Source organism: Phacochoerus africanus, chromosome 2 (genome assembly GCF_016906955.1).
Source record: "Phacochoerus africanus isolate WHEZ1 chromosome 2, ROS_Pafr_v1, whole genome shotgun sequence".
Lineage (NCBI taxonomy): Eukaryota > Metazoa > Chordata > Mammalia > Artiodactyla > Suidae > Phacochoerus > Phacochoerus africanus.
This window is the reverse complement of record NC_062545.1, coordinates 20,570,498-20,593,952: the sequence shown is the minus strand read 5'-3', so window position 1 is coordinate 20,593,952 and position 23,455 is coordinate 20,570,498. Positions and strand designations below refer to the sequence as shown.

General features: G+C 37.1%; 1 protein-coding gene across 14 annotated transcripts in view; it reads left to right on the top strand.

Moving 5' to 3' along the window:
• Positions 1–23,455, top strand: part of UTRN (utrophin) — a 537,684-nt gene that overhangs the window by 428,190 nt on the left and 86,039 nt on the right. For all 14 annotated transcript variants that reach the window (XM_047770002.1, XM_047770001.1, XM_047770005.1 and 11 more), the window contains 4 exons: positions 7,821–8,089; positions 13,737–13,883; positions 16,946–17,024; positions 20,803–20,863. In XM_047770002.1, coding sequence (XP_047625958.1) covers positions 7,821–8,089; positions 13,737–13,883; positions 16,946–17,024; positions 20,803–20,863 — 556 coding nt within the window. The remainder of the gene's footprint in view (positions 1–7,820; positions 8,090–13,736; positions 13,884–16,945; positions 17,025–20,802; positions 20,864–23,455) is intronic.

Here is a 23,455-nt window from a genome sequence, read left to right as displayed (position 1 = left end):
TTCAGGAATATCTTAATGAAAACATTAACAATTGCACAATGACTAACACTGTTTCACAAAAATATGGTTCTACATGGTTATATAATTTTTAATAACAGAATATTATAGCACCAAAGTTATCCATAGACAATGCATTACACCTATCACATCACCTGTTTCAAGTATTCCTTTGACTAAAAATAATTACACTTAATTTATTCATCATACCCTTCCTTCAGCTTTTGGTTTCTTTTGCTTACCTTCTCACTATTGACAAATTAGGTAATCTGCATGGACGACGTGCAGATTTCTCATTTTCAGTTTAATCCTCAACCTATTTTATTAGTTCAAGTTGCACCATAGTGGAGCTTTTTCAGATCAGTCAATGACTAACTGTTGGCCATTTTTGCAGATTCCACCTTCTTTACTTTTTTTTGCCTACTCATAAATCCTGAAATTTTCCAAGATTCTTGCTTCAGAACCCTTAATGCTTTATTCTTTCAAACTTTTGGAGAAATCTCTTTACACATATTTCTTATTATATGAAATAGGAAAAAAGGCAAAAACAGCAAATAATAAAGTACTATCCCAAAACACTCAATAAATAATCAGATAACTCAAATAGGGCTCTATTAAACAGCTACATTTTGCTATACGCGTCACTGTTGTTCATTTAGAAGGCACACACTGAAAACTAAAGAAATGAAAAATCAAACACATCTGTAATTCTATCCCTTAGTGAGAACCATTGTAAATAATATTCTGGTTTCTAATCTTTGAATGCTTGTATAATAATGGTTTTAATGTTGTATTTATCCTACTGTATTCTAATTTTTAGACAATTTTTATTGTAACAATAGAAGTGTGATTCTCCCTGTTGGGGTTCCTTTTCTTGCACCTTTTGATCTCCTCTATTAAAAAATATGTATCTGGAACACTATGCTAAGTATATACTTGGTGAAAAAAAAAAGAATAAGTGTATTTTATCCATTTATCAAGCTTTGATATTTATATCTATTTCTTACACATTTAATTTTATCTCTGTGTTTATCACCATAATTTCAAAATTATATCCCCACTATCAGTTCACTATAAATACAATTTGTGGCAAATTCAAATTCAACATGTCCATATCCAAGTTTTAGATACTGGGGAGAGAGCAGTGAATGCAACATATCCTTGTCCTCCTGGAACTTACATTCCCAGGTTCTCTTGGCCCTCTCAGGACCACCCTTCTGCTTCCAGTGATCTGCCTGCTGCTGTCCAGCATTCAAACCTGACTTGAATACCTTACAAAATTGCCATTAGTGTGAGGAAAGTCAGGGAATAGTCCATTACAGAAAATTGAAACCTGGATCTCAGGTGGCTTAGCCAGGTCTGTTCCAGGTCCTCAGGGCTCTCCCTGCCTTTTTACCTGGAGGTTAACCTTTTGAAAATTAAAAAAAAAATTTTATGACTGCACCTGTAGCATATGGAATTTCCCAGGCCAGGGACTGAATCCAAGCAGCAGCCGCCACCCGCACCACTGCTTCAGCCATGCCCGATCCTTTAACCCACAACGCTGTGATGCATATCAAACCCAGAGCTCCACAGTGACCCAAGCCCCTGTAGTTTGATTCTTAACCCTCTGCACCGTAGCAGGAACTCTGAGGTTAACCTTCTTAATGGTCTCTTCCTCCTTGGTCCTCAGCTCAATGCTAGGTTTATTTACTTTGGCCTACTTTATGGAAAGGGTAAAACATTAAAGTATTCAGTCTCTAGCTGGACTTCCATTAACTCCTGGTCAGAAGTGCCATTTATCTTTTTCCAGGTAAGGTCTATATTCCTGACCTCTCCATCCTCCGTCATCCCACCTCCTTTAATGACTTGTATTTTGATACTTATGGAGGGTATGCCCTGATTCTCTTTACTTTGGGGTTCTTCTTTTTCCCTAAATATATCTGTTCACTGCCTTCTAGTTTTTTCTTTAAGGATTTAAGAAGTTCCTTGGCAGCATGAATGGGTCTTTATCATCTTTATCATGGTCCTACTGAAAGATTTAGGCTACGCATTATCAGGTTAATCTACTCTGAGGAGCCTCTTACTGTTGTTATCCTTATAATTTATTAGATGAACATAATTAGAAATATTGCAGTAATCAGCCGATGGCGCTTAATAGTGTACTTGTAATCTGGTTCTTAATGAATTGTTGTCATCAGTCATCATAAGAATGGGAAATGGGCAGGGTTCTCTTCAACACTGATCACTTCGGAGAGATTAAGCTGATCTTAATCATGTAATCAGAAAATCTGAGAACATATTTTCCATTATTTAATCAGAAGCATCTCTTGGTCATGAAGGAGAGAGAGAAAAACAGAGTGAGGAAGAAGAGAGAGAATGAGAGTAAGTCAGGTCTAGTCTCTAGATGTATGGGGATGCTTTGTTTTTTCATGTGAGTATTGTTGGCTGATTAACTTGGCTTCCTTATTTGAAAATCTCTCGAGATGTGTAAATCTCTCAGACTTTGTAACAAAATCATTTAAAAAATGAAAGCAATTAACTACTGTTGAAGCTTTTCTATGTGCCAGGCATGTGTCAGTAGCTTTACAGATATTAACTGAAGTTCAAGGAGGTAAAGAATATATCTATGATTATATAACTAGTTAGTATTAGAACTGGCATATGAACTAATCTTTTCTGGAACATCAAATTGTCTTATGAGGTGAAAATGCTACTCCGGAGAATTTTTTTCTATACTTGTTTGTTGTAATATTTTCTTTTCACATCTTGGTGAAATGCGATAAGATTATAGATAATTGCAAAAAAAAAAAAAAATAAGCAAACAGTACAAATGTGATGGAATTACCGTACTTGAAATCACTTTATAAGGTTTATTCTTCTTTTTCACAGTAAAAATGTTTTTTGGTAAATGCTATAATGGGTTTGGAGAGGAGGAAGAAAAAGATGAGTGGAAAAATTTCCACTGAAAATTATGAAGTTGAGGCGTTCCCATCGTGGCTCATCAGTAACGAACCCGACTAGTATTCATGAGGACACAGATTCGACCCCTGGCCTCGCTCAGTGGGTTAAGGATCCAGTATTGCTGTGAGCTGAGGTGTAGGTTGCAGATCTGATGTTACTGTGGCTGTGGTATAGGCTGTTAGCTGGAGCTCAGATTAGACCCCCAGCCTGGGAACTTCCATATGCCGTGAGTGCAGCCATAAAAAGACAATAAATAAATAAATAAAATTATGAAGTTGAATATTCTCAATAAAGAGTAAAGCTGAAAATTTCATTCAGTCCAACTCAATTCAGAAATTGTATGTATTGAGGACATACCAGTCTCTAGGCTGAGTACTGCCAAGCTAAGATGGGAAGAAATAAACATGCATGACATAAGGCTTTAGAATCTAAGAATAAAAAGTCACAATGGAGATTATGTGTCAATTCTATAATTGAGAAAGAAAATACAGTAAATATGGAAAAAATCTTTATTTAAAAATAACTGGGCTGATTCTAACAGATTTCTACATTATTTCATAGGAGAATCATATACTTTAATGTTTTAAAATGTAAACAGTTTTTTGTATAAGCACACACAAGAGATTTTTATTTTCCTGCCCTGTAAGATTTCTTTGAGACACAGGGCGGCTTTGCCTTTCTTACATAATTGAATTTTAGAGGTAAAAGAGGCCCTTGATGTGAAATGCTTTCCCAGCAAGAGAAAATACATTCCCATTTGATAAAGCTAGAAAGAGAGGTCGTAGAGCTTACCTAGGAGCAAAGGGCAAGATGGGAGCAGGACCCACTCTAGCTTTATTTTCCACCTGTATTCTAGTAAAGCTTGTCTTTCTCTCCAGGGTGGAAAGGAGGGTGTGGTGTAAATGCCATTCAATTAATTGGCATCTCTGAAGAATAAAGAGAATCGGGCGAGAAAGAAAACCTCAGGAATGGTCATTCCTTTCTCTGCTGTGTCCTCTTCTTAAAAGATAGTTACCTGTCGTCCTTAAATATTTTGTAACACAATAAAGAAGTTGCTATTTTAAATTATATACATCTACTTTATTTGTTTATTTTTGTTCTTTGGCCGCCTTGCAACAGGTGGAGTTCGCTGGGCCAGAGATCAGATCCGAGTCACAGTTGCAGCCACTCGGGATCCTTAGCCCGCTGTGTTGGGGACTGAAACCTGCATCCTGGTGCTGCAGAGACAATACCGATCCTGTTGGGCCCCCGAGGGAACTCCAAATTATGTAGATCTAAAATAAATATAGTAATATTTACAATACAGCATAGTATATAAGGTATACATATGTTATGTATGTATAAAAATTAAATATGATCCCATCCTCAACATTTGGCCAGATAAATGGGAAGGCCTGAAGGGAGGAGGATGGGCGAATGGGGAGTAAAACAAAGTACTCCCTCTCCCTCTCTCTCTCTCTCTCTCTCTCTCTCTCTCTCTCTCACACACACACACACACACACACACACACACACACACACACACACACACACTCTCTACAGCGAGTAGGAAAGTGACCGAGGCAAAGTGCTTCTGGTCTGCGAATTGTCAGTAAATTTGCTTGGTTTTATCCTGCTCTTTCCTCTGTCTATTAGCCTCTCTTACTGCCTTTTCAAATGCAAATTAGATTACCCTCTTATCACCGAGCTTCATTTGCTCTCCTGCCTTCAGTAGTTAGTGCCCTGCGCTGCGTGGGCACGACACAGCCGCTCACCGGAGTGGAAACATTCTGTCCAGCTTCCGCAGCCGTGACCAGAGAAATCAATTGATGAGCCAGTGAATGAGCCGGCAGTGCTCCTCCTGGTGACACATTACAGTCATCTGGGGAGGTTTCAAAACATATCCATGCAGCCCTTTACCCTTGACCAACTAAATCAGAAGCTTCTACTATTTGGAGGTAGGGCCCTTGAGGACCAACATTTTAAAAATAAACTCTCAGGGTGGCTTCTATTATGTCACCAGAATGCAGAACCACTGGTCCAGAAGATTCTCCACTCTCGCATGAGGGCCTTAAAATGTACCACAAAATATCTGTTCAGAAAATCTGAAGCATACTTTGTTCTTTGATGTTCAAGTAACAGGTAAATTTTTTTTCCTTAATGTCAGCATAACCCTTTATTATTTTCATCATTGATGCTTTCTTGCTGTTTTAATTCGTTTTTCTATTTCCTTACCTCAACTTGCATTTCACTTGTTGCTTCTTATTACCTGTTTAGCAAACATCCTGGAAAGTTTTTTACTTTTTCTGTCACCCTGTTCTTGGTTTCAATTATATATTAAATTGGGATTGTAGAGCAACAGGAGGCACTTTCATTCTGAATTCTGTGATTACTTAATATGCTTCCTTTCTGGCAAACAGATGGTGAATTGAACATAGAACTTTTCTTCTGAGTAGCTGCTTGAGTGGGGATCATGTAGTAAATACTACAAAAGGACTATGCAATCAAAAGATTTTACATGAAGTGAAAACAAAAAATCACAGCCAGTGTCTTTTTGTTACAGGACAAAGAAGCTGTGTGTCTCCCTGCCCGGTTATTCAGTAACTGACTCACAAACAGTTTTTATTTTATTCAAGGAAAATCATCATAATTAAGTTGTCTCTTCTGAGGTTGGCCTTTTTTTTTCCTTTACAAAAGTCAGTAAAACATGAGTGCTTAAAATACATCTTTGAAAATGTCCAAGTGACTTATTAACAAACACAGGTGTTGCTGTCATAAAAATTATCAACTTCCTTTTCTCATCAGGCTAGGGCTGATTTATTTCATCTCGCACATAGCATGTTATATTTGTATGAAATACAGATAGTACAAATGTTACGTATTTTTCATTTTATAAAAAAATATCTTGTAGGTTTAAGGATTTAAATAAAGTTTCCTTTCTAATGACATACCTTTCCTCCTAAAGTTCCCTCTCCAGACCCTTAAAATCCTGACATGTAACATTGATGGGTCTTTTGTTCCAGGATTCCTGACTCCTTCCCCTGACTGTTGTAATGAATTATATTCTACACTAAGTGCTCCTTGGAGCTGGGTCTCTAATTCATTTGTTTTCCCTTATTTACCTTTTCCTGGTACACTGAGTCTATCTACTTGTAACATTTTCTCTTCTTATCATCGATTCAGCTGCCAAGGGTTTGGTCATCTTTCTCTAGAGCCTCCTAGCACTTCAGCACAAGGCAGAGGTCTGTGGTTGCCGAATTCTTCATAGTTTATGCAGTTCTCAGAGATTTATTATAGCTGCTTTACATCTAAATGCTGAGGTCTAGAAATTTCTGGAAACTTAGATAAAAATAACGGTTCTGTCCCCTTTATTTTGACGTTTAAATAATAATTAAATAAAGACAGGCAGACACATGTATGTTGCATAGGAAGGTTATCGTTTAGGAGAGCTTGCTTCAGTTCATACCACAGAGTTCCTCTTACCAGGAAGTTTGATGAACTTCAGTGTATTTTGTGAATGGTTTGGAATATTTTGAGGGGAAGTGGATGCTGCTAATGTGATTGATCCTGAAAGATGGGATGTTATCACAAATAAGAAAATGCACTTATATCTTGAATGTGCGGTTCGCCTTGATTGTATGTTTCTGGCTGGCCTCTCTGTTTCAGGGGACCAGCTGGGCAACCTTCAAACCAGCTAGAGAGGAAAGGAGGCATCCTGGGCTGGGAAGGTGTGAGGCCGGGAGAGTTGAGCTGGAGAGCCATCCAACCTGCTCTGAGAGTATCTGCTCTATGGCCATCAAGTTCCCCTGCCCTTGTCTCACCAGCTTCTCATCCCCATATATCTGACCCTTGGCTTTTAACTTGACTTTATTTCCGTCTGCATCCTTTTGCTCATCTTCTGGACTCTTACTCTTTCTTCCCGCCCCAGTCCTGGGTCGGCATCTTGCATCATGCCTGCCCTTTTCTATCTGAAAAGTATACTTTATTTCAGATATTCCGGAAGCCCTCTTGCTCTATTAAATATTTAGGATGGTCCTTGAAGACTCACCATCTTCTTGTTGAAATATGTGTGGACATGCTACACTTTTGTGCTACAGAGAATGCCTTGCATTAAAGATGAACTAGCTGCCAAACAGATTCAGTGATGATGAAGTATCCAAGATATGTTGTCTTCGGTTGTATTTTATTTTGTAACACCATAAATTAATCTTATTTTCTCAGAGTTTTTCCTCATGACTTACAGCTATTTCCTTCCCAATTATCCTTCCCATTTCTCTTGAGGACAAGGAAAAACTAATGAAAAGCTGTCTTTGAATTTTATGTAGCTAAATTTATGTTGAAGAAAAAATATTATATTTCTTCTTATATTGCTACATTTCAAGGTTTGCAAATTTCTTAAAACTCAAAAGTCACCAAAACCACTGGGCCACGTATTCCTCTGAGCAACTTCTTTGAAGAAGTAGCAGGGATTAGTGGTGGAGACAAAATGGAGCCTTTTTTTCCTTACCCCAGTTGGTGTACCCTGGTTGCAACACTTTGAAAGGTGGCTTGCACATTTGGTTATAAGAATTTATAGCTGGAGTTCCCGTCGTGGCGCAGTGGTTAACGAATCTGACTAGGAACCATGAGGTTGCGGGTTCGGTCCCTGCACTTGCTCAGTGGGTTAACGATCCGGCGTTGCTGTGAGCTGTGGTGTAGGTTGCAGATGCGGCTCGGACCTCGTGTTGCTGTGGCTCTGGCTTAGGCCGGAGACTACAGCTCCGATTGGACCCCTAGCCTGGGAACCTCCATATGCCAAGGGAGCGGCCCAAGAAATAGCAAAAAGACAAAAAAAAAAAAAAGAAGAAGAAGAATTTAGAGCTGATCAGGCTTCTAAATATCTTTTTTTTTTTTGATCACAGAATTGACTCCTGAGGAGAGAGCCCAAAAGATTGCCAAAGCCATGCGCAAACAGTCTTCTGAGGTCAAAGAGAAGTGGGAAAGTCTAAATGCTGTTACTAGCAGTTGGCAAAAGCAAGTGGACAAGGCGTTGGAGAAGCTCCGAGACTTGCAGGGAGCGATGGACGACCTGGATGCTGATATGAAGGAGGCGGAGGCCGTGCGGAACGGCTGGAAGCCCGTGGGAGACTTACTCATCGACTCGCTGCAGGACCACATTGAGAAAATCATGGTCAGCATCCCTGCCTCAGATAAAGGATTTTTAAAAATCTGTTATTGTTAAATATAACACAAAAGAAAGCTACATATATAAATTGTTATTAGGGATTGTTATCGGGCCAACACTGTTACAACCTCCACCAACATCAGGATATAGAATTTTTCCAAACACAACAGATGGTTCCCATATGCCCCTCACCGTCAGAACCCCTTCCCCACCAAAATAACAACCAAGGTGACTTTTCCAATAATCTTTTATTTTTCTTTACACGTTTTTCACTCAATTGTGCATCCCTAAACAATATAGATTTGCTTTACCTCTTTTTTTTTAAGAATACTTTAATGGCCCTTTTAATCCTCACATTTCCCCTTTATCTGTTTGTTTGTTTTCTTTGGAATGCATTTGTTGAAGAAACTGAATTGTTTGTTTTATAGTGTTTCTCACTGCCTGGATCTTACAGAATGGCATCCACATGGTGTAGTCTGGCAGGCTCCTTTTTAAATTGGTTGTTGGATTTAGAGGTTTAATGAAAGGGTACTGATTTACTGGGAATTCTTACCTACTAATCATATCTTATTGTCTGAGCATATAGTGAAGGATTAATTTAGCTGTAAATTCTGTTTGTAGTCAGCTGTCACCCAAACTGAAGGATGTTAGGCCTCTGATCCTAGACCCCCTTTGGCTCCCATATTCTAGAACACATCCAGAAAGAATGTTAATTGAATTTAGGTGATGAAAGACACAAGAGATTTAGATTGTGTTAGGGTTTCTAGCAGCATAGTAAAACTGTATGTTAGTATGCTCTAAATAGTAGTTATGAATCAATTCAAAGCATAAGTGGATGAAAAATCTGAAGGTGTTAGACTGACAATATCAATGTCATCCATGGGATTTTTATTGCAAAAGACATACATCTTTTGTGCTTACATGTGGCTCAATGAGAAAGAGAACACCCCTTCATCACTCATTGGTTAACGAACCCCACTACAATCCTGAATAGTAGACATAGGAATAATCATAATAGGTAGCATATTGAGACTTACTATGTGCCAAGAACTGTTCTGAGTGAGTTTACATTGGTATCTCTTTTAATCTTCATATCAACTCAGCAAGATAAGTATTATTATGATGATGTCTATTTTAAAAATGATGAAACTCCAGGTATTTTTCCAACATGCACAGCTAGTAAGTGGTAGGTTTTTCGTGATTTCTTTCTTGCTCCTCTTTTTCATTGTAAAGACCTCATTCATAATAATGTAATCGAGCTCGATTTTGATCAACTATTTGAATTCAGATCTTTAAAATGTACATATTAAGGAGTTCCTGTCATGGCTTAGTGCAAATGAATCTGACTAGTATCCATGAGAATGCAGGTTTGATCCCTGGCCTCTCTCAGTGGGTTAAGGATCCAGCATTGCCATGAGCTGTGGTGTAGGTTGCAGACACAGCTCAGATACTGTGTTGCCGTGGTTGTGGTATAGGCTGGCAACTGCAGCTCCGATTGGGCCCCTAGCCTGGGAACCTCCATATGCCATGGGTGCAGCCCTAAAAAGCAAAAAAGTAAAAAAATAAATAAAATTTACATATTAAATTTTAATCAAAAACTTTTTATTACTGAAAGAGTATTGGGGTCTGCCATCTTTCATTGTAAATATGCATGTTTCCAATAATCCTATAAATTAAGTAGGCTTCTTCCTATAACTATAGTATCCAAAATTTTTTCCTGTAACTGGATCTGAGTTTAAAATAACAGATTGAAAATAAAACCTTTTGGTATAGGTTCTTTGGAAGTTGTACACTTCTTGTATTTTAAAAGATGGTTTTTAAACTCTGAAAATCTTTAAGCTAGTGGTTTACAAAAAGTATGTTTTATTGGATTGCAAAAATGTCACTTGGTTGGAACAAGAATTTACCCATTCGAATTTGAAAATATCAGTTTTTAATGCAGGACGATTAATGTTGAAGGAAAATGAAAAGTTATTTCTGGGGTTCTTAAAGGCCTAAGATTTGGGAGGTATTAATCTCATTTGATTAAAGAAATTACTCATCTCTGCATCCAAATACTTCTGTTCAAATTTCTGCTGAAGTGGGAAGGCTAGGAAAAATACACCTAGTACCTAAGACAAAGAAAGAAACTGTGGATTTAAAAATTTGAACATCTTATTAGGACAAAAGAAAACAAAACCCAAGTCTCATTAAACCCAGTAAAATGGATTCAAAGTCTAGGATGTTTTGACATGTGCTCTAAAAGTATACCTCAATCCCAATGAAGCTATAGGCAGGTGAAGATAAGTTCTGATTATTGCTAAATATTATTAAATATGCCAAAGCATCTGGAAAACAAAATCTTTCAGGATAATCAAAGAATTTTAACTTCCAAAAATTATCCTGAATCATTCTTCTTTGTAGAATTCACCCTTCTGACAGGAGAAGGGTGGGGATTCAGATCTGCCATCAGGCTGCCAGTCAGCCCCTCTAACATTGGCAGATGTTTCTGGGTTTTTTTTTAGCAAAGAAGACCACATAGATTTTTATTCTCCTATAGGAAAATGCAGCCAAAATATGATAAATTGGTTCTTTAAACCAGAACACACAATAGATTTGAAGTCATTTTAAAACTTGCTTTATTTCAGCAAGCCCCTTAATTTGGAGCTCTAAAAAAAAACAAAAGATAAACTTTCTTAATAGAAAGGTTCCTTGTTACCATAAAACACTGGACCACAAAAACAAAATTAAACTGAAATTGCATTATTTGTCTAAGGACTTCTAATGTTTCTACCTGTGGTTTGTAAGAGAAAAGCATTATTTTTATAGAGGAAAAAATAAAACTCTTTTTATTCAATAAGATTTAAAAATCTGTCTGAAAGTTATAAATTTAAAAAACTTTCATCTTTCGAAATAAAACTAGTTATTATTTGAAATATAGAAATCTCAGATCATTTTTTAGCATTTAATTTTCAATCTGTAGTACCACCCAAATTCAAAGATACTGATTTTAAAAGTGGATTATTAGTATATAATGTAAAAATTCCAACTGAAGACCCTTTAAAGGATTTAAATTCTGTAATTATTCTCAAACTAAAACTGAGGGAACTCAGGTCTATTCAAAGTCCAGACTCAAAAATTCTCTTTTCCCACCCCTCCCTCTGTCCCCTGTTTTGGTATTAATTCTTAATTCTTTAGACCCTATATTGTCTCTCTTATCATATATCTGCTTTTCCCACTGGCTGTTATTTGTGAGTCTGTTTATTTCTACACATTCTGTCATCTTTGGAGGACCAACATCTGCAGTCATGGAGAAAAACTGTCACAACTCTGAATTCCTTCCATGTTGCAGCAATTTTCACATCTTCATGGGCTTTGCTTCTTCCACCTGATTAAAAAATTTTTTTTGCTCTTATGCTTTATTACAGAGTAATTTATCCAACCCCACCACCTCAATCATCAGTTATTTACAGCTGAATCCCAAATGTCCCTCTCCAGGCCTGACTTTGAAATGCTGGTGCCTTCAGGGTTCTGGGAAGATTTAATATTCCTTACTGGCCACACACTGGCTTCCACACTCATTGTTTTGCATGTCATTTACAGTTACGCCCGAAGTCCACATCTGACGCTCTGTCTCTGGGTTTCCGACTCTCCACCTTGAGCTTCTTCATGTGGCTTTTCAGCATGTTCAAGAATTTTGAAATACTAAAACATACTCTCTGGTTTACCTAAGATTTATTTTCTTTTTAAAAATAAAGTTCTATTCTTAACATTATGTTGATCTTCACCAACTATACTAATTATTTTTAGCCTTTACATGTGATAAAAGGGGGAATTGAGAAGTGGTTATAAAGAGGCTTTCTTTTCATAAGCCATATGGAAGATGCCACATTAGTATGGTAGTGTTTTAATAAAACTTTATAGCCTTCAAAGCACTTTGAATAATTATATTATTCATTAGCTAAACTTGGAGTGATGAAAGGGGGCTTGTCTAGTCTCTTAAGGGGTAGGGATTATAGAAATGAGAAAACTTGAGGGCTGATGCTAATAGAATATTCACAATTACCTAAGACCTATAAGTTTGTTACATGGTTAACTCTAATTTTTGACACACCAAAGAGTTAAAAATATTCTGTTCTTTTTTAGTGTCCCAAGTCTGTTCCCTATTCTGTATTGGCTTAAACTTGCCTCATATACCCTTTTTTGAGCCTTCATCATTAGAAATACACTCCGGAAGTTCCAGTTGTGGCACAGTGGTTAACGAATCCGACTAAGAACCATGAGGTTGTAGGTTCGGTCCCTGCCCTTGCTCAGTGGGTTAACGATCCAGCGTTGCCGTGAGCTGTGGTGTAGGTTGCAGACATGGCTCAGATCCTGCGTTGCTGCGGCTCTGGCTTAGGCTGGTGGCTACGGCTCCGATTCGACCCCTAGCCTGGGAACCTCCATATGCCGCGGGAGTGGCCCAAGAAATAGCAAAAAAAGACCAAAAAAAAAAAAGAAGAAGAAAGAAATACACTCCGCCCCTCTTGTAAACATTGTGCTGAATACTAGAGAATGTCTGATTTTAAGAAGGTTCCATTCTGTGGTTGGGGGAGGGCTTTAAAATGTGAGTGCTTATAATACTAGGAACTAAGACCTTTGTTTAAAATCTATTAACAAGGGGTTCATATTGGCACCAAACAATCAGGAATGTCCCCTACCATAAAACCTGATTTGTGTGTTCAGAGATATGCAGGCTGAAAATGGTGGCTGGGTTGGAGAGGATGTGGGCGAAGCCTCCAGCCAGGACTGGTGAGAGAATGGCCTCTGGGAGATCTTCCCATTGGGTGGGGACTCAAGGGGAGTCCTTTAAGGGATGGATGGGATCTAGGCAAAGACTTTGTTGGAAAGAGGATACATGAACACAGAGGGGGTTCAATTATATGGAAAAAGGAGAAAACTTAGTGTTTTCATTATTCTGTTCTTTGTTCTCACAGGATGTATCGCTGTCATTGTCAAAATATTTTGTTTTTTTCCCTCTTCCCATGCCTCCTACCTCCACCTGTACCAGTTCTCTGAACTGTGCACAGAAGTGGCATTTGTCAGTTCTAAGCCTTATTTACTTCTTTTCTGATAGATCTTGCTCTTCCTGCCCCACCTCTAACCACAGAGAGTGGTCATAAATTATTTTGAAAGAGATAAACCTTACCTCTCAAGAATATAATAGGCATAGATTTTGTGATTAGGAAGCTCTTTTTACTCTCCACTTAATTTGAGATGTTGCATCACGTGAAAAAAAAAATTAAGGTATCTGCATTAAAAAAGGAAAATGTGAAAGAAAATAAAAGACAAAATCAAGACTAGAAATTAGTAAAATGGGTAATAATGGCAAATATTTTCCCTACTAAATTGTATATAATGAAAAACTAAAGGAAATACATGATCATTTAAATAAGTTTGCATTATCACTTTTCAATTCACGCGCCTGTTTAGAGTCTCTGGCTTATAAAGGGTGACACTTTGGCTAGTGGTCCTGGTTGCTAAGGATCTCAGTTGAGCCAGCTGTTGTGTGAGCAGCTCTAGTTGATGTTCTCTTAGCTGATCTTGGCTTTTTTTTTTTTTCTGAAGAAAATATGGAATACTAGCTTTCATCATATTCTCTTCTGATGACATTATTCTTGTCCTTTCTTTCTAGGCATTCAGAGAAGAAATTGCACCAATCAACTTAAAAGTTAAAGCTGTGAATGATTTATCCAGTCAGCTGTCTCCACTTGACTTGCACCCATCTCTGAAGATGTCTCGCCAGCTAGATGACCTTAATATGCGATGGAAACTTTTGCAGGTGTCAGCTTCTTCCTCTTCATAATGCAGGCTTACACCTTGGTCTGTAAGCCGTACCTCACTGTTCTATCACTGCCGTCATTTTCTTTTGCTTTAGCCGTTGTGTTTAATACCGGGTTTTTAGCCTGTGAGGACATCAGTTATTTGCCTTTCAGTGTCTTGAACCCAGAAGCCTCAGTTACTTATGAATATAGATTTTAGTGTAATTTTAAGATGTTCTCTTCATAGGATATTTGTAGAAAATTGCAAAAGGTCAAATAAATCACAGTAATTGCAACCTGTGGTAGGTCACAGAAACATTTTTTTCCCATAATGGCTTACAAAGGAGTCATTTTTCTTACTTTAATCATGTATTTCTTTTTTCTTTTGAAAAATTAAGGAAGTCTGGGTCCTCTCGAGGATTAGTAAGTATCGGTATTTGCAAGTCACCACATACGCCGGTCAGTAGTTTTTGCCTTTGTCGCATTCATTGGCCAGTTTCTAGGAGTCATAATAGTCATTTTTACCTGAAAACTAGTGGGATAATTTACGTGGAAGACTGAGCAAAATAATTCCTAATAATCTTTCTCTATTTTTGGGACCTAAAGTGATGTGATAGTTAATAAGATATGTAGTTTCAAGGTAGCATATAAAAGCATTTTATTTTAAAGGTAAAAGACTTTATAGCATAATAGGTCTCCTGAATGAATTCAGATATTGAACCACCCAGTGGTTTATATCTTCTTCATGAAATTGAAGAGGTAATAAGTGAGTGTATAGTATTGCACAGTCTTTCCTGTCTTTGAAAAGAATATTAATTATCTGGGATTAGTAAAGCAGGATCTGTTAAACTCTTAAGTGCTTTTCAAGTGTGTAGAACACAAAAGTGTTTACTCTTTATTTCTTCTGCTCCATTTTTCTAACTTATCATCTTCATATAGGTATCCCTGTGGTCCATCTTGGTTTCTTCCACACTCTGATTATTATTACCATGGGCAAAGATTAGAAGTCAATGAATACATTTTGCTTGAAAAAGGATGTGTATTCTGTCATTCTGATCTCTGAGCCTGGTAACCACTAGAGCTCAGATGTTAGTTGTTGGTTGAATAAGAGGAGTGTAATTTATGCTGGCAGACAAGGAGTGTTACATTTCAAGAGTAGCGGAAATTCTGGTGTTCTTCTCTGGGATGTAAAAGTGTTTGGATGCTTTTTGGCCTTAAGGATTTACCTGCTAACACAACTTAATTAGCTAACCAGAAGAAATTAGAGCTGCCCAGTGAGCCAGAGACATGCATTGCACCTAAAGGCAGCTGAAAATAAGAATGGCAACGCAAGTGGAACACCTGACTAGCACTACTAGACAACGACCAGGAAAAGGAAATGGAAATGCCAGTAGGCATTGTGAAGTTGTTATTGATTTACAGTTAGTTTCTCAGGGTACCAGTTCTGCATTTTCAAAATGTAATGAGCTAAGAATGTGTGTAAACAAATATATAGAGTATTTTACTCAGCTAGTATCTTCTTGAATATATTCCCAAGTCAAGATGATGGACACAAATTTGGAAGAAAATAAGACAGTCTATATTCCCATGTCCTTTCATTCTCCATCCATATCTGTCTGTCAGTCTTTCACCATCATCATCTATCTGTTCATCTCTCTAGTTTGTACACGTGGGATGTTTTATTTTTTTTAATTTTTTTTTTTGTCTTTTTGCCTTTTCTTGAGCCACTCCCACAGCATATGGAGGTTCCCAGGCTAGGGGTCTAATCGGAGCTGTAGCCACCGGCCTACGCCAGAGCCACAGCAACGTGGGATCCGAGCCGCGTCTACAACCTACACCACAGCTCACGGCAACGCCAGATCTTTAACCCACTGAGCAAGGGCGGGGACCGAACCCACAACCTCATGGTTCCTAGTCGGATTCGTTAACCACTGCGCCATGACAGGAACTCCTTGGAATATTTTATTTATTTATTTGTTTTTATTTTTTGTCTTTTTTGCCTTTTCTAGGGCCGCTCCCATGGCATATGGAGGTTCCCAGGCTACGGGTCCAATCAGAGCTGTAGCTGCCAGCCTACACCAGAGCCACCAAAACTTGGGATCCGATCTGCGTCTGCAACCTACATCACAGCTCACGGCAACGCCAGATCTTTAACCCACTGAGCAAGGCCAGGGATCGAACCCACAACCTCATGGTTCCTAGTCAGATTCTTTAACCACTGTGCCATGATGGGAACTCCTGTACACTTGGAATATTTTAGAGTTCTTTTTCATTTGCTCCCTATCGTCCTTTTTACCACCTTCCTTACAAAAGAGAGATGTATAGCTACTGACCCCATGGCCATATCTGGACTTAAGATTTTTTGTTTTAATTAAATATAGTTGATTTACAGTGTTGTGCCAATTTCTTCCTACAGCAAAGTGACCCAGTCCTTTATATATATACACTCTTTTTCTCATACTGTATTCCATCGTGTTCTTTCTGGAGAGATTGGATATAGTTCCCTGGGCTGTACAATAGGACCTCATTACTTATCTATTCTAAATGTAATAGTTTGCATATACCAACCCCAAACTCCCAGTCCATCCCACTCCTTCCCTCCTCCCCCTTGGCAACCACACGTCTATTCTCTATGTCTGGGAGTCTGTTTCTGTTTTTAGAGTGTTCCTGCTTTTGAGTAACATTTAGAATCATAGTCAAGGTACGATTCTGGCATCGGATGGCTGAGCGTGAATACTGGCACTACCACATACTAACCTACGTCTTTCGACACCTCTTTGTTTCTCAATATCTACATCTATAAAATAATAATACTAAGAAATAATACTTACCCACTGTGGTTATTGTGAGGGATAAAAGAGCTAATTCATATAAATTACTTGGAAGTACCTGGCACCATTTACTGTTTGTTGATGCCAGCAGGAGTCTGTTCTACCAGGACTTTGATTCCAGATACAGAGAAGGAATCTGAACCAGCAATCATATCTTCTGCAGTACCATCATTTACTATACTACTTGAATCAAGGATATTATTAAGGTTATTGTATTGAAATCGAGTTATTTCTTGTGTGTGTATGTGCAGGTTTCTGTGGATGATCGCCTTAAACAGCTTCAGGAAGCCCATAGAGATTTTGGACCATCCTCTCAGCATTTTCTCTCTAGTAAGTACCAATACACTTGACTGAACTCATGAATTGAATGAATCAGCATACTTTTTTACTCTCACTCAAGAAACTGTGTTCTTGGAGTTCCTTTGTAGCTCAGTGGGTTAAGGATCCAGCTCAGGTCACTGCTGTGGCATGGGTTTGATCTCTGGCCCAGGAACTTCCACATGCCACTGGTGTAGTGCTCCCCTCCCCCCACCCCCCCCGCCAAAAAAGCGACTATATTCTTTGCTATAAATGTATTTGCTTTATTAGATAAGCATAAAAAAGAAAATGTCAACATCAATGACAGTATTGTTTATTAGTTATTGTTTCTGTAATCTGATCATGGTAAGTCTGAAATAAAGCAGAAGTAAATTCATCTTTAGCTAGGGTTTTTCATTAGACCATCTTTTATAATAACTAATATAGTATCATATCATTGCTATGCTATATGCAAAGATTATGAACTTTTTCACAATAAAGAAATCATTTTTGGAGTTCCCGTCGTGGCGCAGTGGTTAACGAATCCGACTAGGAACCATGAGGTTGCGGGTTCGGTCCCTGCACTTGCTCAGTGGGTTAACGATCCGGCGTTGCCGTGAGCTGTGGTGTAGGTTGCAGACACGGCTCGGATCCCGCGTTGCTGTGGCTCTGGCATAGGCCTGTGGCTACAGCTCCGATTAGACCCCTAGCCTGGGAACCTGCATATGCCGCAGGAGCGGTCCAAGAAATAGCAAAAAAGACAAAAAAAAAAAAAGAAATCATTTTTATATTTTAAGATTTTAAATTATTTGTTCTCCTTAAAAAGTGCATATTAGTTTAAAACATACCTGTAGCCTTCAAAGTTAAAAAACAGAATTAATCCCCCCAAATCTCTGAGAAGATTTTGACTTACTATGCTTACTGTGATCATACTTAGCTTTTCTTCTGGTTAAGTATTGCAGATTTAGCCAAACCACATATGTAGATTTTTATGTAATAGTCTCCACCTGAAATTTTTCATTTTATGGACAGGTCATGATATTTTAAATAAGTAATTTGAGCTCCTACTTTATTTATCATTCACTGCTAAGGAAACTAAAGAATGTGGGATTCAGTCACCCACATTGCAATTAAAATAATTAATTCTGCCTTTACCAGGAAGTGAATCCCTGAAAGTTACTTCCTTCTCTTAAAATTACTCATTTCCCCTGATTGCCTAAAGAAGTAAATAAGAGAACACAAAGCACCCAGTACAGTTCTTGGCACAAATGCTTTCACCTCATGTTAATTCCTTTCCTTTTCTTTTTGCTGGCAAACATATGTAAGCAAACACTTTGTTTCATTTAATTCAATTTAAGTGAAGTTTAAAATTTAATGCAAAGCTTATTTTCCTAATTATGGTATCTTCTTTGTATCCCTAGCCATAGGGAAAACAAGTAATAATATCATGTCTTGGAGTTCCCGTTGTGGCTCAGTGGTTAACGAATCCAACTAGGAACCATGAGGTTGCGAGTTCGACCCCTGGCCTTGCTCAGTGGGTTAAGGATCCGGCGTTGCTGTGAGCTGTGGTGTAGGTTGCAGACATGGCTTGGATCCTGCGTTACTGTGGCTCTGGTGTAGGCTGGCGGCTACAGCTCCGATTCGACCCCTAGCCTGGGAACCTCCACATGCCGCGGAAGCGGCCCAAGAAATGGCAAAAAGACAATAATAATAATAATAATATCATGCCTTCTAACTAAATTGATGACATTTATATTTTCTTTTAATCTTTATCTTTTTTTTTATAATCCACTTTACCTTAATCAAGGTCAGTCTTTTCTTACTCTCAGTTCTCTCAATTTCAAGAATCCTAGTCATTTCCCAACCTTCCTGACTTGCGCCTCTCTGAGAGTCAAGCTTGCTCTCTCTAGGGAATTCACTCTTGCTCTCTCTCTCTCTAATTTTCTTTCTCTGTCTTCCTTCCCTACCTCATGCCCCCACCCTCACCCCCCACACACCTGTTTCATACACCTGAGCTCTCAGGTAGCCCATCTTTGAGTGATTCCTTCCTGGAATATATTATCTACTTGACCACCAAGGATGCGTTTCTCAAGTTTGGATACCCTCAATATTGATGAAGTAAATAGGTTTGCAGTGTATTTATCAGGTGTTAATTACTCCAGGTTGCTTACACTTAATTTTTTAGAATGTAAAACTGTATGCTAAGAGCAAATTAAAGAGGAATATAACAAATAATTGAAACTCTATTTATAGTTGTACAGATTATCTATTCGTACTGGTGAAACCAAATGCTTTCACCTAGCAACTGTTCTTTCATAATAAAAACCAAACTCTTGTTCTTTAGGAATGAAACAGTGTAAACACTGTGAAACTCAAGCATGTTGCCTTTCATTGTCTAGCACTGACAAGCCAAGGAGGTCAGAGTTATTCAGATCAAAACAATTATTAAAATGAATGAAGAAGTGTAAACAAAATCCCAATTAATATATTTAATAATTGTTATCCACTGCTGCTTGGAATCTTTGGCTTTATTATTTCTTGGACTTTAGCCTTAGTTATAAAAGGAGCCTGTTAGGCACAAAATAAAAACTGACCTATTAGCCTGGGGCCAATGCTGAAATGAGCTTGGCTCTAATGAGAAATTTAATATACCTAGTTCCACATTTTCATCCCTTTTTTATACTTTTATGGACATAGTTGGAGAAGGGAGTGCTTGCTCTTTTGTAAAGAGGAAAAGTTGTTGAATAGAAACATTGCCAAGCTCGTGGTCAAAAATCCTGAAGTCATTTATTTATTGGGCAAGTTATTTCACCTCTGAGTATTTAGTTCCTCATTGTTCTCTTCCTTATCAATAGATATATTTGAAAATGCTTCGCAAAGTTTAGAATGATATATGTTAGTAAAATAGTATTATGACACCATATTCAGGAAAAAACATTGGTGACAACTGGTTATATGAGAATCTAGTGAAACTTTCAAAGTTTCATTTGAATTTGTTTATTTATTAGTTCATTTAGCAAAATTCCTTAAAGTTCTAAATGCACATGTACAATTTTTCTTAAATAAGTCTTAATATAATTGGTTTAATTTGGAAAAATATACTTTTATAAATAAGGAGTACACAGAATTGTAAAAAAATAAGCACCTCAGTAAAACAAAGCATAAAATCTCAATCATAGTGACGTCTAGTGTAAAAGTAAGGAACTGTATTTTCTGTGCATTTCAGATGAAAATAAATATTTGAAATTCTTCTATCTAGATAATTGCCTTGGTTCTTCACAACCCTTTAGTTATATTTATTTTCATTTTCCCTTTTTAAAATTTATATAATTGTTTGTTTAAATATCATTTGTCCTAAGTAGTTATTCCTGAGAATATGAAGCAAAGTAGATTATTACTAGTGATCTAGAAAATTCAATTTTAAGAAATCTAGTTTACACTCTGAATATACCGGGTAAAATTAATTTTGGTTTTAGCGTAATCAAAATATATGCAGAGTGCAACTTCCAGATAGCACTAAGTTTTAAATTGTGGTTGTTATAAACAGTAAGACTTGATTTTTAAAAATATTTGTATCAACAGGTTCAAGTAGTTAGAGGGGGGCATTAGAAACTGACACTGTATCGTTTCTTTCTTTGCTTCAAATGAATCTGTAAAGCCACTCTTTTCTTGGCCTAGCAGATTTCCTAATTTTAGAAATCTAGCAGTTCTCATTGAATTTGCTATAAATCGCGTTCAGTTGTTTTGCATTAAGGGAAAAAGGCCTTTGGGTTATAGCAGTGTTTCCAATAACCTCCCTTTGTTTCTTCAGCTTCAGTCCAGCTGCCATGGCAAAGATCCATTTCACATAATAAAGTGCCCTATTACATCAAGTAAGTTGATTTTAATTCTCCTTTATGACACCAAGAAAAATAAAGTTATGTTGATAACTTAAGAGGCTTTTCCAATGTAACTTGAAAAAATGGATTTCAGTCCTATTATATGAAGGAAATTATATATCTATGTTTATACAGATAAAAATTATATTCAATATTTGAAAGAAATTAGTTTAAAAATCACAGTGGTATTTGCAGCTCATTAGATTAGGCTATAGGTGTATTTAGCTGATATATTTTTAAAGTAGATATTAAAGTATTTGGGGAAAATGATAAAAGTTCTAAATATTCTGAACGCTCTCTCAAACTGTGCCAATTCTAAACCATTTTTGCATCTCCCAGAAAATCCATTTAAAAAGTGCTTGTCATCTTCTCATTTTAATCTGCCCAAAAGAGACAGTGTTTTATCATTAAAAAATTCAATATTTTCAAGTTTTTCTTTGACTTTATGGAAATTATTGGCAACATTAGTTTAGGCTTATTACCCTTTATTTGTGTTGTCAGCTTGACAGTTTCTCCTTTTTTACATAGTAAGTTTCTCCTTATTAGTTAACATTTTATAAAGTTTATGTAATTTATACAAGGTCTGCATAGGATTTGACAGAATGATACATACAGTTCATCTTCTGATATTCTTTGAGGTGTAAATGATTGGTTTTCAGTGTGATAAAGTTGTGGGGATAGTAGCTGGATCTATTTCATGTGTAAGATGAGCACTGCCCTCGTGAGAAAAACATTAGCTATTACCAGGGGCCGGCTCTATCTCAGATTAGTCTTGTGACCTCGGGCAAGTCAGGGAGGAACTCTGGGCCAGGAGTCCTTCATAAGCTTCCTAAAACAGCAGGTGTATCTCCAGAGGCCATGCCGACACTAATAATCTACTCTTCCAGGATCCCGCTTCCTGAAAACTATATGCCTGAAATCAAAATGTTTGTGAAATTTTCCTATGGAGGTTTTATTATGGTCAGAGATGAATCCTCAGAGTAAAAAATAAAATTAATTTTGCCACAATACCTAACAAATATAATAAATGATATGTTACCTTGTTTCAGGGACTGTTCTATTTTATCAGTGTTTAATCCACCATGTACTGAGTTGTGATAAATGTATTAAACCTATTTATTTATTTAGGTTTAAGATAGCAAAGCAATGGATTGGTATCAAATTCATGCAGGCATGAATGGAAAGAAGTCAGAGGCTCTGCAAACTGATGTCTTTATTGAGAGAAGATGTGATCTTCTGATCCAAACTTAAAACATTTAAAATTTTTATTCTATGTAATAGGAATACTAGTAGTAGCAGTTATAGTATTAACAGCTTTTGATTTTCTGGGTGAATATTGAGTTGAATATTACAGGATAAGATATAAATCTGTTATACTGCAGTAGGGAGAATAGTGGCCATACAGAGATGCCCACATCCTGACCCCTGGATGTGAATATGTTGGGTTATATGAAGATGGAGAAGGGGTCATGAGCCAGGGAATGCAGGCAGCCTCTAGAAGCTGGAAAAGGCAAGGAAAGGGATTATAGCTTTTAGCACCTCCAGAGAGGAATGCAGCCTGCAAATCTCGACTTTGGCTCAAGGAGACATTGATTTTGTAGTAATTTGGTACAGTAGCAATAGAAAACTAATATATGTATTAGCAATAGAAAACTAATGTATACATATTACAAAATTTAGAAGTCTGTAAATTAATCAAAATTAATTAATTTATGGAAGTAACAGAGTACTGTACCATTTGATATTTAAAAAATGTGAATTGGATCTAGTAAGGCAGATTTTTGTTCTTGCTAGATTAAAAAATTTTAATTAAATCTCTTGGTTGATTAGGTTTATGCAGTGGTTATCTGTATGATTTGACACTTGAAAAAAAAAATCCATCCTTAATTTCAGCACTATTACTAAAAGGAATTTCTCTATGTCCAGGTCAGTTATATATGACTTATATATGACTAAGTCAGAATTTCACTGATTCAGTATTTTTATAGTTTTGAAAGGATCTATCAGAATTAGATCCTCGTCCAGACTATAGGTTCTTATGGGGCAGACTGGTGGAGTAAAAGCTGGTTTATCTGGCATCTCATTGGCTAGAGCACTATCATCAGCATCTCGAAATGTATACAATACCGTAGCAGCAAGTATTTTTTAATGTGACCTGTAGGATTGTAGCATTCTGAGATATCTTCAACATCACTAGTGAAAGATTGGACTTAAATATTTTAAAATTTTAGTGCAAACTTCGTCTTAGGATTTTCAAATATTTAGAAATAGGACCATGTATATAGAATAAATTCTCTTATTTTTAGAAATCTTGTTTAGCCAGATTCTTTCATTACTTGCGCTCTTTAACAGTTTATTTCCTCATAAAGAAGGAACATCAATCACTAGAGATTAGGTTGTACAAGCCAGCATTTCCAGATGAAAAATCATTATGAAAACAAAATTTAATTCCCAAATAAATTAATAACCAAGTAAATGATGAAGGAAAAGGCTTTTAATATACACTTTCCTTTGCATGGCTGCACAAGAAAGTAGAAGAAAAATGTTAGAAACAAATGTGATCGTCATGCAACTAGAGTTTCCTGG